The 15,941-nt window shown below is 30.6% G+C and overlaps 1 protein-coding gene across 3 annotated transcripts in view; it reads right to left on the bottom strand.

The window, feature by feature from the left end:
* The window catches only part of LOC120345371 (kinesin-like protein KIF1B), a 41,297-nt gene extending 25,731 nt beyond the window's left edge, over positions 1-15,566 (bottom strand). For 2 of the 3 annotated variants that reach the window (XM_078114921.1, XM_078114923.1), the window contains exons 1-16: positions 15,300-15,566; positions 14,055-14,131; positions 11,106-11,288; positions 9,780-10,024; positions 9,023-9,134; positions 8,510-8,653; positions 8,096-8,113; positions 6,882-7,039; positions 6,312-6,505; positions 5,785-5,858; positions 5,626-5,705; positions 4,731-4,886; positions 4,266-4,372; positions 3,715-3,855; positions 2,986-3,115; positions 2,244-2,316 (exon numbers count right to left, since the gene is read on the bottom strand). In XM_078114921.1, the coding sequence (XP_077971047.1) occupies positions 2,244-2,316; positions 2,986-3,115; positions 3,715-3,855; positions 4,266-4,372; positions 4,731-4,886; positions 5,626-5,705; positions 5,785-5,858; positions 6,312-6,505; positions 6,882-7,039; positions 8,096-8,113; positions 8,510-8,653; positions 9,023-9,134; positions 9,780-10,024; positions 11,106-11,288; positions 14,055-14,131; positions 15,300-15,399 (1,992 nt within the window). In that variant the 5' untranslated portion in view covers positions 15,400-15,566. The remainder of the gene's footprint in view (positions 1-2,243; positions 2,317-2,985; positions 3,116-3,714; positions 3,856-4,265; positions 4,373-4,730; positions 4,887-5,625; positions 5,706-5,784; positions 5,859-6,311; positions 6,506-6,881; positions 7,040-8,095; positions 8,114-8,509; positions 8,654-9,022; positions 9,135-9,779; positions 10,025-11,105; positions 11,289-14,054; positions 14,132-15,299) is intronic. The other variant, XM_078114922.1, reaches the window with a different exon arrangement.
* Positions 15,567-15,941: the final 375 nt, after the last annotated feature.

The following is a 15,941-nucleotide window of genomic DNA, read 5'->3' as shown; positions in this document are numbered from 1 at the left end:
TAGAATGGAATTGAGAAACAAAGTCTACGGAAATGAGAAAAGGGAAATATGAGAACATGGTTACAGTAAAAATAACTAGATGAACCCAAATGAATGAAGGCTTTGACCATAGGTATGGAAATACACTCCATCTACAAATTGATTCTACCCCTTTCCATAATCGGCACACAAGATTGAAAGGGGTTAGGACAGGGTCTTGGGATAGGATAGAGAAACATACGGGTTACATTGATAAAAGCTATACTTTCAGGCATTTATGTTTCTTAAAATTATCAATACACAGGGATGGCAAAAGTTAATTCTCTATTCAAAATATTAAATATATTAGATTCAGATTTTCTGCCAATAGATCAACAATGAACTCTAATTAAGAAGGTTTCTAATCTTATGAAATATACATGTGAAGGATCGTATCTAAAAATTATAAGAAAATGATTACCAAAAATAGTAGATTGCAGAAGATGCATCATGCTGTAGATTTCAAAGCTGCTTTCATTCATGATTCACCAGATGCAAAGGCGATGTGTTATGTTAATAACATGCAAAATTCAATACAAAGCTAGTATTCTCAATTAGTCAATCGAATCCATAATAAACAAAATCTACATCTACTGAGATACAGACACTGCCTTGCTCACCTAAGACTAAATTCTGAAATGCCAGGAGCTATAAACAGACTTACTATTGTGACAGACATGCAAGTATATACTAGTTCACTCAAAACCTTATAATGTCCATTTAAACAGATGACGGGATGATTACGTTTATTTTATGAATTCAATCCTATAATATTCTTCAGAGGATGGATTGCATAACCACTGATTACTGTTTATGCCACCCTTCACATCAATGCACCTGTGATAACTCCCTGACCAGGAATTTTTATATCTGATCTGGTTTAGATTAATTTCCGACGGCCCATGGTTTTATTCCTACCTTACATTCAGATGTTCAGTGCAACATTTTTTATTTTCATTTACGGTAAAAATTCAAATTCTAATACGATCAATCCCTTCTTGATATCCTAGACAAATCTGCCACACATTCTTGATGCCTCCCTTGGTACATTCTTGTACCCGAGCAAATTCTCTGATACAAACATCGAAATCGATACCAAGATCTGCCAAGCCGTTCTTGAAAGGCATCACGAAAGCCTAACCCTCTAATTCTGCTTCTTGTTTTTCAAAATCCCCCGAATATGTGTATAAACTCAACACTGATCCATATAAATCGCTGCAAATAATGAATCCTGAATAAACTTCAGAATACAAAATACACAGCCACCGGTAATCTTTCAGGAAAAAAAAGTGCAAAATAGTTTGAGTGAAAGATTCAAGATGAAAGAAAAGCTTCTGCAAAGCATGCAATTAATTTCGTGTTTCGTGCCCATCAATATATTCATATGAGAAGTGTCACCAGAAATATATTTAAATTAATCCCAAAGCAAATAACATTCTGAAGCTTATTGTTTAGCATGGTGCATTGATAGTTTAATACCAGAGAGTTAAAATAATTCGAAAAATGTTAGGTTGTAGTTGTTCCACTACTGTACAATTGGAAACCAACTGCTTCTAATTAATAATTGTTGTATCTACTCTGCATTTTGGAGTTCTTAAGTTTGTTTCTTGTACAATAAAAAAAGTGTTTCCATGGGCAAAATAGCGACTAATAAAAATTGATAGATTTCATTTGTAAGAGTGTTATATAGTGGAGTTGTTGAAAACTAACAATTGATGAAACTGAGAAATTAATATGTGAGAAATATGTGAAGAGCGTTATGGGTGTCCCAAGTATTATCATAAGTGAGTTCAAATCGTTGTTATCAAAAAAAGTTATTTTTTATAATAAATACATGTATTTTCTGTGAACTTTGCAATTTTTACAGTCCATGAATTTGGTATATATCGTGAATTAAATGCAAGTGTTATAAAAGCAAGCGGAAGGAAAACACCATTCTCTGCAATGCAAATCTAATGAATTAAGCTTGACTTGAGTGAAATTGCAAATAAAACTTAATCATAACAGGCTATAGTTTATTCAAATCAGCACTTAAAAAAATTACTTTCTAAGCTTAGATTAACAGCAACCAAAATTGGCGAGCTATGAGCTATAGATAATATTTTCAAGAATGAGGTTTTTTCTATGGTTCATGCTTGACCGTGCATAAGGAAAATAAAATCAATTCCAAGTAATGCACCCCCGTAGATGATCTGATGTTAAAATAGTGATGAAGAATAAGATACCTGTCTCTGATTCTTCAGAAGTGTATCGGCTTCTTCTTTCTCCTTTTTATATTGATTTTCCATTTCAATTAGTCTAAAAGCCAAATTTATTTATTGATAAAAACAGAAAGGGCACAAAAAATCAAAGAAATGCAAATATCCGATGGGTGATAAATGTAGTTTTCATAATCTCACAGTTAGATAATGCAATATTTCGTTTTTCATTTATGTTAATGAAAAATTTTCGAAATATATTTGTAACTTAAAGAGTTGCTTAATATTTTGTCACACATCTACTATAACAAAATGGAAATGGAAGGTTGAGAGAGTTATAAAAATTAGACGAAACAAAATCTACACATTACATCAATTTGTAAATTTAAAGGATTGTTCTTATTAGAATTCTTTTTTATTTGCAAAATTTTCTATCAAATTCATAAATTATATTGTTCATTTTGAGAAAATAACGCTGTTATCGAGCCAAGTTAATTTTTTCTTCAGCCAGTAAAGATCACCAATATATGAGAAAAAAGTTAACGAGCAGTTTTACTGGAAAAAAAAACCCCCAAGGTTCTAATATTCGATTGAAACAAAAAAAATTGGTAATTTCAATTTTGTATTATTGTTATCATTAGCGAGTATGACTTTCAACCCACTAGATGGCCGGGATATTTTCAACTTGAGCAATGGTAGGGATACTCGAGCAAACATGCTTCTGATATAAAAAATTTGGGGAATTTTGAAGATAACCATTGCATTATACCGTCTTTCCATTTCCAACTTCATGTCAATGCCTTGTTTATCAAACAATTCCTTTTGAGCAAAGTTCCAATCAACGAGTTCCATAGGACTCTCAACAATGGTCGCATCGCCCTTTTCTCGAATAGCACGAGCTGAAATCAGAGAACACATAACTTGTTAATGATATGCATGACAATCTCAAATGTAAATGTATTCAGAATTTAAACAAACTGAAGCAAGTTAGAAGTTAGAAGTCTGCAATAGGAATGTTCTTTTCTTAAAATTTTTGGTACTCTAGAATTACGTATCGGAATTAATTTCGATTTTAAATCCTTTAAATACATTTACTTTAAAACAACATTGTAAGTTTGGTTATCTGATAGTACTGTAAGAAACAGGATTTACATATTTATCCTGGGAGAGATGAAAGTCGATAAGACAGCTTAATCGTATGGCGAGCGACAGACAATCTCTCAGGCGGGCGCGGCGGTTACCAGTCCATGTAAGGTATGGGATTAGTTAGACAGTAATTTATGTTTTCAGATGCATGGATTCTGATGATGAAGGAATCAGTAACCAAGCAGCGGTTACGTAAATCATCCTACGATGGCGATGTGTCCAGCAAGAACATTTCCAATGTTAAGGACAATCTTCAGTAATCTAGTAATATAAGTTATTCTGATTCTCACTTTTCTTAAAAAAACAGCTTACTGCTGAATATCCATTTTACCAAACAAAGAAGATATATTACCTTGGTCAGGATGCATAAAACGAAACACATGACTTTTTCCAATAATAATACGGTTCCCAGAGTAGAGTTCAAGTGCTTTCACAACTTCTTTACCATTGACAAAAGTTTGTGATCCTTCACATGGCACAATCATGACAACGGCTGGAGAAAGAGCAAAAGGATTAATAGTTTATACAAATAAAACAATGATAATGTCAATATTAGGAAAATTTGGCTCTCTAAAAATTACCATCCCATTAATTCCAATTGGTCTAATTTATTGAATTTTATAGCAAATCGTGATATAAGTCAAATTCTACCTTTAGATCGGTCTGATGACAGCCAATTTTTGTTATGAATACCTTAGAATCATGAAAATTCCAGTCTATCTAAAATTATATCTCTTACATAACAGTGCCTTCTTGCCAGGAGCATTGTTTGGAGTAGCCTCATACAACAATTAGAATCAAAGATTATCAATTACATTCATTATTGGCATTTCAAAATCTCCAACAACAAAAACTGTTAATTCATTATCATCCAAATAAACAAGATTAACTTGTAGCTCTTACCACGTCCTTCCTCAGATATTTGATTTTGGAAGATACAATGCTCATCTTCAATAAATTCTCCACTTAATACAATATCTTGAGGCACTTTAGCAGATGATAAACCAACCCTGGAACATAATAAAGAAATCAACCTTCATGGTTAAATGAGTGTGAAAATAAATCAATATATCCAATCAATACAACGACAACCTCTGATATCTGAAATAAACCTGGACACACAGTTGTCTAGACTTTTATTTTCAGATTTTTCAGATTCCGTGGGACAGTTTATGTGTCAATATCTGAGAAGTTTGCAATGATGTTTTTCCTCATTAAAATTTACATAATATAGTAAAATCTAATCGCAATATTGAATCTAGATCGAAAAATAAGGACCAATAATAAAATAGGGACCATATAACCATCCCTATACCAAATCTATTACCAAATCCAATAGTTTTACAAAGATGATTAATCTGCACAAACCTAGTTATTCCTTCTTTAATATAATACAGAAGACATTCAGACATAAGTGCATCTTCATTCAAATTCACTAAATGAGGAGTTCTCTTTGGTGAGAAAACGCCAAGAGTTCCTCCATCTTGATGCAATGAGACACCAAGTTCCATAAGTGCATGCTCTCTGGTAAAATATAATATTATATTATAGAACAAATTTATTACAACACTCAAAAGTAAACTGTGTGTGTCTGTTTGTAGATATGAAAATATCGAATATTCAATACTTTACTATTCTTTCCATTCAACTTTTAGATCCTAGTTTAAACCAATTATTTAGCAATCTTTGCACTTTATTACAGTGGTTTTCAAGTGTTTCAGTGGAGCGAAAACCCAATGAAACATTCAAGAAGTTCGAGGAACCCAGTTTAATTGTCAGAAAAAGCAAGCCTAATGCTTGCAGAACACCATAATCTTCAAAAGTGTAGCAAGTTTGATAAAAGTGGCAAGTATCTATTTGATTATATTTAAACAATACATATAAACATTTAGACTCTCGAATTTGATTGTGGACTTGCGGAACCCCAGGACTGTATTGACACGACCATGAGGTTCCGCAGAACCCCAGTTGAAAACCACTGCTCTCATATCTCACTTACGTGGTAGCCAGTGGCTAGGTCGAAAGTAAGTTATCTTTGTTACTAAATCAGTGCATAGGACCTTATGCAAAACAATTGTTTACACATACCAAATTATCTTTAAAAGACACAACAACATTTTCCAATAAATGATAATTTTCACACTTTTCATGGCAAAAATTCAAACTAACTCAAGATATTTTTGGTCAAAAGAAATGTGCAAAAATTGCAAGAAATAACGAAGATTTTCTTTTTGTTTCCACTATATTCAATATACACACGTACCTCTGCTGTCTGATAAATTCAGTTTTCTTCAGTTTCTCTTCCCAAGTTTCATTTAATTCAGCAATAATTTTTTCAGATTCCTATAAAAGTAAAAATATTCTATGTGTAAAAATGTCTATGATCAGTAGGCTAACCAACGTGAATAATTTCAAGTTGTACCTTCAATTGCTCAAAAGCATCTTTCTCTTTACCATAAATTCTCACTTCATCCATTGCATAATCTGTCATTTCACCTTCAAAAAATAAATAATAAAGGATCATTAGTTGGTAGTCTATGTTATTATATATATATTGTTCAAATATAATGGAATACACTGGTTTAACATTATCATATAATAAGTGTGTTTCTCTGGTGTTCTGTGAAGGACATTCTGGTGTTCTGCCGCAAATTTTCGTTTCACATTATATTTGATTGGCATATTCTATGATAACAAAATTAATCATATAATCGAATATACCTACATTAATGGCATAGAGATTACTCGGGCCTCTATTGGGGTTCCGCTCTACTGAAAAGGTTGAAAAGCACTATTCTAGAACGTATATATAATTATATATACATGTAAATATTTTAATCTTGTTTGCAAAAATTTGCAAATGGTTGTCACAAACCAAATGTCGTTAATGCCTTGCTATGGCTTTATGGTTGGATTTTTCATCAAACTTGCAAAATTTACGATATTTACCTTTATCAGATAATTTTTTATTAATACTGCTGAGTTGTTGCATACTGCGAGATGTCATTATATCTGACAATCCTTCTGCTCGTAATACTTGTTTCAATTGTTCAATCTCTGCCTTTAATTCTCTGATTAATTTGGCATTCGGATCTTCATTCACGACTGCATTACATTTGATTTGTTTTGCTCTGTCCGCATACCTTGGATCGAAAGAAAGATAAAATTGATATGATAATCTGATATCAGAACAGCATATTTGGGTAAAATTTACATTCGATCCACTTGAAAAACAGCTCTGGGTTAATTAAAATGACGAGACTGAGTGCAGGTTCAAAAAAATGAAGTACTGCCAAATAAGTTCAGTGCAATAGAATTGCAAAATAAATGCTAAAATAATTTTTCAAGAAATTGAATTTTCTGTAGAATTGGATATTAGATATTATAGTTTTGGCAAATTCACCCTTACAGAATGATTTTGTTGCAAAATGTAGACTACATGTTAGAATAGAATCTTTGTAATGCATAGCTATTCGAAAAGAACATGCAATAACTAATTCATAATACAAAAACATTCACCTCAAAGTGCTCAAAGATTCATCATAGTTAATATCAGCAGGGCTGACAGCAGCAATCATTGCAGTTTTGGAATTTCCACCAAGATTTTCTTTTAACAACCATGTTAACACTGAATCCCGATATGGAACATATTCTCCTCTTTTTTTCTTACTTTTTCCCTGTACAAAGTAGGTGGAAATTTAAATAAGGTGTCGACTGCCAAAATGTATTTCAAAAACTATTGGCGTGCACAAAAAATAAATTGAGTTGATTGTTTACCACGCATTCGTGTTAAGCTATCATAGGTGACACAAGACGATGTCATTATCATATCCCCAGCTATGGATCATTTAAAGATATAACGATACATTGTCATCACTTGCTTGTACAGTAACAGAAGAACTGGAATTATTTAAAGCCCCAAAAAAACATTTATTATGAATGATTTATCCCATTACGATATGTTCGCATGAACACGTTCCTATAATTCAGATTTTCCTATCTAGAACGTCTCATGCCTGGCAATAAGCACTTAATTTAACATTGAAACACAATTGCTAAAAGTGTTACTTGTAACCATGAAAAATGTGAACCTCATGCTATCAATTAAGAGAGGTGAATTTTGGACACGGGTTGTTAATCCCAGGAGAGCACTCTTGTCTTTTAAATAAATGCCAGTATTTTATTAAAAGACAACTTCATTCTCAATTTAATTAAATTGCACTTCAGACAAGCACAGAAAAAAACAAGGTGTAACATTTAAAATAACGCACCAAATATAGTCTGTTTTTGGTGATCAAAGCAATAGGAATTAAAAAAAAATTATCTGAAAAGGAAACTTCCGTATTTTCATAAATTTGGGAAATCAATTTGAACAATTATGTTTAAACTTTATTTGAATAAGATGAACAAATTGACAAATTTAGAGCTAAATCACATTCATTTTAAATATTTAATGAAAATAAAATGTGGCATGCTAAGAATAGACAATTTACAATATCTGAAATCAAAATAAATTGCATTAGCTAAATCTAGAATTTCAAAATATTGATCTATTAAACACGTAATCTTGAAATTTGATATAGATACATACTGCAATGTTTTACATTGATTGTAATAAAAATTATTCTAGTGTTTTAATAAAATTATATTATTTATTGATATGCCTTGTCTTGGTTTATTGTTTATATATTGATTGATTATGAGCGAAAAAAATAACTTTGAAATATACTTACACATATTACTCCAATATCCTTTGTAAGCATGGCAAAAAATAGTTTGGTTGAGAAAATGATTAATAAACTTTTTTAAAAGGAGTAACATGAGAAAACAGACCTATTTGGATAAGAAGACTGACCTATATCAATCATTGCAACTCACCTAATAAGGTAGATCGGGCATAATTTGATAAGCTAATGTGCAAGACCTTGGTTTCATTGCTGTCATATTTTTCAAAATGGTCGTTCAATAATTTCGAAGTTTATTTCTTGCAATTATAAAATTTTGGGATGATAAAAAACTTGGAAGTAGAAATAAAAAAATTGTTAAATATTTTTTCTTTTTTAGAGCAAAATAAGAATGATATCAACCGTAATCGAAATAAATGAATTTTTATTTCCAAAAATGCAGCAAAAAGTTCCATATCTTACTTGTTCAGCTAATGCTGATATAACTTTGCCAAGAGTAGTCAAAGATTTATTAATATTTGCTCCTTCTTTCAATCTTTTGCCTTTCGCACCAGTTGATTCTGCTCGTTCACTTCCAGCAAGATCAACAAGACTGATTTTACTAACCTGAGAAAAAAGAATCATAATAAGTTGATTTTGTACTTATAACTATATGCCATACTGTTGTGAAAATCTTGAGTATAGATAAATTATCAATGGTTTTAAACCAAATAAGTATAACTTGGAAAATATCTTCTTGGAAAATAAAGATAACATATATTTTTTTGATTTTGAAACTCCTATTTTTAATAAAAGCATTTATTTTTTGTGATATTTTCGAATAACTTTTTTTTTAATTTCAACATTTGTCCTTTTCCTTATTGTCACCTAATAATAAAAAATTTATTTTAATCAGAAAAATATACTGATGGTTTATTTTTCTGTTATTAGATCCTTTTTAAAAAAAAATCGTTACAAATTCGATAATTCACCTACTTTTTCAGTTTCCAAACTGGTTAAAGAATCTGTTTTCTTCTGAGTAAAAATAATATTGAAAACTCCATGAGATCTACTGCTTGTAGCATTCATGTTGGTAGCTGCAACAGTCCTACAAAAAAGAAAACAATAATTTTTTGAAAAGGCCATCTACAAGAAAGCAGTGAATTTTTGTCATCTTTATGAATGTGTCTTTCGTATATTTCAGTCAGATTCCTGGTTTGATTCATAATTCAACATACCCATGACAAAATCCAAATTACTGTTTTAAACTATGGTGGTTATACATTTAAATCTATGGTGGTTATACATTTAATCCTTACTAGAATAAAAAAAAATTCAACTATAAGTACACCTGCATCAATGACTTTAAAACAATTTAAACAATAATCTAATAACGGCAAAGACTGTATAGCTAAAGTACGAGTCGAAGTCTGGAGTTTATTGATACTGAAGTGATAGGTGGAGCCATATTTTCAAACTTAGCAGAGTCAATATTTTCGAAGTATAATATAATATTTTTCAAAGTCAGAGACTTTTAATTATAATATTCTAAGACAAAATTTCTAACAAATTTGAAAAGAACTAAGTTAACTAAGCAGGAGAGCATACGTCGAAGTTTATTTTATCAAAATTCAGAGCTGGAACAGAATCAAAATTTCTTTTCCCCTGGAGACAGATACATCCATAATACACAGCGCAATCGTTTAAAATTTTTAGTTTGTTACTACACACAAGCCCCAACAACTTTCCATACCTTGCTTTGTTTCCTTCATCCATCAGGTTGCTGATATCAGAAAAAGATTGCACAGCAAGTTTCGATAAGTCTTCAACGTACGGCCCCAGGAGGGGGTGTTCTCGTACTCTCAAATTCTTGTTATTTTTAGGGTTAAGTAGATCACGAACTCTTTCACAATAAATTTCCATGTAACTGACTTCAACAGAAAATTTAAGACTTTGTTCTTCATGACCAGAAACTCTGCAGAATAATTCTTCACATAACTGTAAAAATAATGAAATAAATTCTGATTTATGGGATTAGGATTCAAGGTTGTCTTATTATCAACTACTTTTTTGCTTCTAAGGATATTTAAATTGATTTGTGTTGTGAAGCTTTTGAAACTTGGGATTCGAATCTGAGATGTTTAATATTGAATTCAGTATTTACAGTGTTATTGATGAGGAAGGAAGGATGAAAAATTTTAAAGAGCACGGCACTAGGACATCCATCGTGCCAACAACAAAATTTAAACACTTAAAATAAATTAAAAATAAATTTGGTGTTGTTTCATGAAAATTCATTGTTAATCTTAATACTTATCTGTAAATATGTACTAAACTTTTTTTTCCTTTAAATTTACTGTATTTGAATAAATGTAAAGTTTACGCATATCATTGTTTCTTTAGCGTCTCTGATGAATTTAATAGGATTGAGTTTTGACAAAGTTGAACCCTAATCTAATTTGTGTATACCGTGACAATCCTTCAATTTAATCTTATGCCGAACACACAAGTAGCAATATAAAAAGATGTACTTGTCAAATATAGATTAAAAAGCAAGGTAGGTACAATCTCCTAAACAGATTATTCTTATCAATTTTAATCAGTTAAAAATATTTTCAAATTAATCTCAGACAGTTATTTACCTAGAAAGCCGATAATGAATGGATGAAAAAATAAATTATTCTAAAATTGACCAGTTTTATTTACAAACCAATACCGGTACTCTAAATCAGGATATAACTCTATATATTTCGTAAAAGTGTTATGAAAGAAGCAGATAATGTACATAATATAAACATGTTTGCATAAATGTAATACAAAATTGTATACATTTTTGTTAAGAAAGTGTTTCAAAAGTACCGTACATTCAATCTATTTATACATAGTGCTTTGTTCTTGGCTCCAAAATAGGCTCAGAACAACACTGACACAATCTTTTGTGAATACTAGAAAAGTTTAGGTGCGATCTAGCCTATATAATTTATTGCTTACTGGTTCAAGGTTCAACAGACTGATCTAACTTGTAGGAAGTACAACTAATGAAAAACTGTGTTTTCCATTCCAAGTTATGGAATATTACCTGAGGAATAATTCCAGCTTGATCTCCGCCATCTTGTTTTCCCATCATTGTATATGATTTTCCAGCTCCTGTTTGTCCATATGCAAATATACATACATTGTATCCGTTAAATGCATGTTGCAACATCTCTCTCCCCAAATCATCGTAAACTTTTTGTTGGGATGAAAAATTTTCTTCTGATTGCTAAAAACACAAATTTTGAAATAGACATTTAATTGAAATAACGGATATTGGTACATAAATCCAGCGAATGATAAAGCATGAACTATTTCAACAAATTTTGGGTGACCAAAAAAAAGAACCCAAATATTCCTTACTTCTACAAAAATGAAGAAAATTTATTAAACACTTGAACTTCTGTTTGTGAAATATTGTACTGAAAAGTTGCAGTAATCTGGGATGCTTTACAAAAAAATTATGTTCTGTCTAAAATATGTCATTTGGAACATAAATTAGCTCTGTCATACACTTATTCGAAATAAAATTGGCTAATGGATTACCAAGAGCTAGTAGAACATTTATCATATTTGTCAATGACGCTTCTAGCTATGGGTTGAAGTGAGTAGTGAAGTGAGTAAAAATACAAATAAAAATTTGGTAAGTTGGTATTTAATAAAAATGAGTTTATCATGAGATAATGATAATCAATAATGAAAGCTCAATAAAGTGCCCACTGTGACCTCTTCTTTGTCCTGATAATTCTTATTGAATTAATCAAAACGGGCAAACATACCTGACTGTGACCTACCTTGCTTTAAGTAAACATTCATAAAAGTATAGTTTAATGATTTATTGTATTAAAATAAGAATGATAGCAATAATCTTTATAACAATGAAGATGATGACTAACGATGATGGTTACAGAATAGCATATTGACATTTTTATTACAAGTTCGTTATTTTCCTGCCAACAAGGCTTTAAACATGCAGCACCTTATGTGTAACAATATACTATAGTTTTCCAAGAATTATAATTTTTCAGTTTGCCAAAGCTTAGTCAACTCTTTATGTAAAAGGTGAGATGGTTGGGCACGAGGTAAACGCCCGTAAAATATTGTGGGTGCGATGGCCTAGTGCAGTGCTTCTCGAAGCCGCGCCCACTTTTAAGAATTTGTCAAGTCTCGCGTGTCGCGCCCACCTCAAAAATAAGTAGCCAATAATAATAAGCTACAGATAACATATAGTAAGACAAAGTATGTTTTAGTCAAAAAACATACAGAAAATATGTGGCAGGAACGTAAATAATGAAAAAAAAAATAAAAAGTTTTGAAATGTAAATATTCAAAATAAGGTGGGCAAGATCAAATCTAACAAATATTTTTATTTTTAATTAGTTTCTGAGGCTCCTCAAAAAATTGTCTACATCCCCTTTGTGGGGCGCGCCCCACCGTTTGAGAACCACTGGCTGGACTTAATCGGATTCAGATCCCATGACCATCACCTCACTCCGAGTGTACTAAATTAGTAGTAGGCAGAGTTGAGAATAAAAAATTTTGGTCTTCCCAAACTAGAGTATCTCACTACCTACTCATGTCTGCATATGCAAGTGTGCAGAGCCTTGCTCAGAACAAAAAGTATATAAATAGTGTTATATATATATGGTAGTATATAAAAATAAATATCATCTGGATTCGGATTATATTGAAGATATAAAAGAAAATTGTTGTGGAATCATCTTGAGAATTTCAACTTGAAAGTGTTCTCAAATCTATATATAAGTCTGAAACACCATGTAATAAATTATTCATAGCAGTGTTGAAGGTAATCAAGATATCAGCCCTGTCAATTCTCATATCTGGATATCATAAACTTTAATTCAGAATATCTTTTTATAGATCAGGTCAAAATGTTTAAATTGGCATCAGGTCAAAAACAAATTTAACTAAGATTAATAAAATCATTTTTGTTATAAGATATTTTTCTCTTTTATTGAGGCATTAATTAGAACTTTAGAAGACAATAAAGTATTGTTTAGAAAAAAGGACATTTTAAACTTCTATCAATATCATTAGAAATTTGTTTTACATTGTAAAAGCTTTATCATGTACAGTAAAATCATGATATATGTCAAAATGGCCTAAAAACTTTATTATTTAATAAATATATCTTCAAACAATACATCTACCAGATGCATTTCATAATTATCACATTACTATAAAACAAAAATAAGATACAAATTTTAAACAGTATCAAAATGCTTCCATGGTGATATAATAAAAGCAAATTTGGCTTTAGTTTTTTGTATTCTTCAATGATCAAAAAATTATAAGGAGTTACGCTCAGCATTGATACTTCATTAAATTATCTCAAAACTTCACAATCATCGATTTTGGCTTTTTAGAAAGAACTGGTAATGATGTTATAGTATATTATTACAGCAGCATTCTCAACCACACTGAATGAGAATGCCCACAGCAGGTTGAAAATTGATTTTTTTTCTGTGTTATTTACTGTGTTAACTGTTGACTTTTTTGACAAAAGTAGTGAAAACGGTAATTTTATTTTACTGATACTGAAGATTTCGTCTTGAATTTTGGAAGAAAAATCAGGTGCGCAATAAACAAAAAAGTTAGTAGAATTACTGTGTTGCAGCATAATTTATGCCATGTTATTACTCACAGTTCCTAGTTATAAGGATACATACAATTGTAAATAGAATATCTGACAGTTTTCAGATATCATATTTCTAGAACTTAGACGTAAAACCTTTTTTCCTCAGTGCAAGACCATGAATTTTTCATGGCAATCCATTTTTCTTGCCACACAGCTCCGAAAAATTGAATGACGTCATACTGTGGTGGAATATGTATTCATATATGGGTATATGATAAACTGCATCAGTTGGCTCGATTTATATATAGTTCATGCTTGTTAGAGATAGTTGTGTTCAAGAGGAATGATTCATGCTCTTAAGAATTAAAAGAATTAAAGAGAATACTGGATACCCACCTCACCGAATGACCAATATGAATGATCATAATTGAAACTTTTTGGATTGTCTCCCGGCTGCCTTGGATTTCTTATAACTGAAATTGAATATAAATCAAATAATATTAATATATTTTATAAAAATTGTTACTTCACGATACAATGTTAAAAATCAGTGCATGTAGCCTATATTGGAAATTTAAATTATTCAACCTAATTCACAGAAGTATCATGTAATTGAAAAAGGGTAATAATTAGTAAAATTAATAAAATAGAATACAAGGAAGAAACTTATTGATCAAGAAAAAATAATCATAAATAAATATTGACTATTGCTTAAATGGTAGACATGGGAATTCTGTCATCTAGAACCTTCCATAAACCACAGGCTTTAATTATGAACAATGATCAAATGGAGAAAGCTGATACATATGGCGAGGAAATCGAAGCATATATCATGCAATTCTCATGGGAGGCGGAAAACGACAGTATATATTCTTAGTCAATTAATAATGCTTGCCACTGCAACACAATTCCCAAATGCATGAATGACGAAGCAATACACAACCAGTTGCTTATCCATTTCAGAATACTATTTCTTAATCAAACAAGTTCGATCATGGGCCATAATATCAAACTGTCAATAAAACAATTTTCATTTACAGTTCATACATGATAGAAAATTCTGATCAGATATAATTAAACGATATTATTGGAAAAAAAAATTTTGTAATGGCATTGACGTAATGGAAATATGAAAATATATCACACCTTTGATTTGACAAAATGAAATGCGAACCTGGTACATAGATTTGAATTGAATGTGTGCAAATTTGGATGAATCTAGTTCCAACTTTTTAACATAGAAACAAACATTTGAAGCTTCTAATGGTTTCCCAAACTTTAATTGTAATTCAATGTTCAATATTAATTTCAATATTTGGCAATATATAAATACCAGTATATGAAAGCAAATGAGATGAAACAATGGGTCTGATATTCCGAGCCAAACCATCAAAGCGGTTAAAATACTTCTCTCTTTACATTGTCCTATCTAATGAAACAAACTATTATAACCCCGAACTAGGAGATATGGATTAAAAAATAAATACCTTTTATTGTTCATTTAAATATTTTTGAGGAACTTTTTGAAAAATTATTGATTTTGTGATGACGCACCTAGGCCCCAATGCCTAACATTTAATAATAGCCTATATAAACTTCTTTTTTTGTGTGAAAAATATTCACTTAGTAAATAATACTCACTTGTTGTTGCTTCATTCATCTCAATAATACATTTTGCATTTCTACTTTTCTCTCGACTGTTGAAAGGTCGGACACGTACTGCAACCTTCACAGAAGACATTCTGTTGATTTACTTCAGTCCAATGTTCAAATGTGAATTTGTTGAAATTTCTGACTACATTTGTGCATTGAGATATTGTGTTTATGATTTAATTACCAAATTAACAGAAAATTTTGGAATGATCATTCCTAACTAATTTTATTATTTTAATTCTGAGAAGATATTAAGAATGAAGAAAGTAAGTAAGTTTAACTAAAATATGAGACTAATGTTAATGCAGTGGCCTATTGTTAAAAAGGCTACACATTTTCCCTAAAATTTGTAAAGCAAAAAAAATTGATGTTGGAGATTTGGAGAAAATATAGTAAAAAATTATTCACAGATTCTATCAAATGAAAGAACTCCAAAATTGATTTTCTTCAAAATGTCTGTATGTAATAATAATACTGAATTAAATTAAGTTGTAAAGATGAATTTAGAATAACCACAGTGCAGAAAAAAAAAAAAATTTCCGAAAAATATCATATATCATGTGTATTAACAATATGTAGTTTTACTGTTCTCATTACCTTAATAAATACTTCAAGTCCTCAAATAATTAA

Source organism: Styela clava, chromosome 8, assembly GCF_964204865.1.
Source record: "Styela clava chromosome 8, kaStyClav1.hap1.2, whole genome shotgun sequence".
NCBI classification, from domain to species: domain Eukaryota; kingdom Metazoa; phylum Chordata; class Ascidiacea; order Stolidobranchia; family Styelidae; genus Styela; species Styela clava.
Note: the sequence above shows the minus strand (reverse complement) of the source record. Positions and strands in the feature narration are given on the sequence as shown.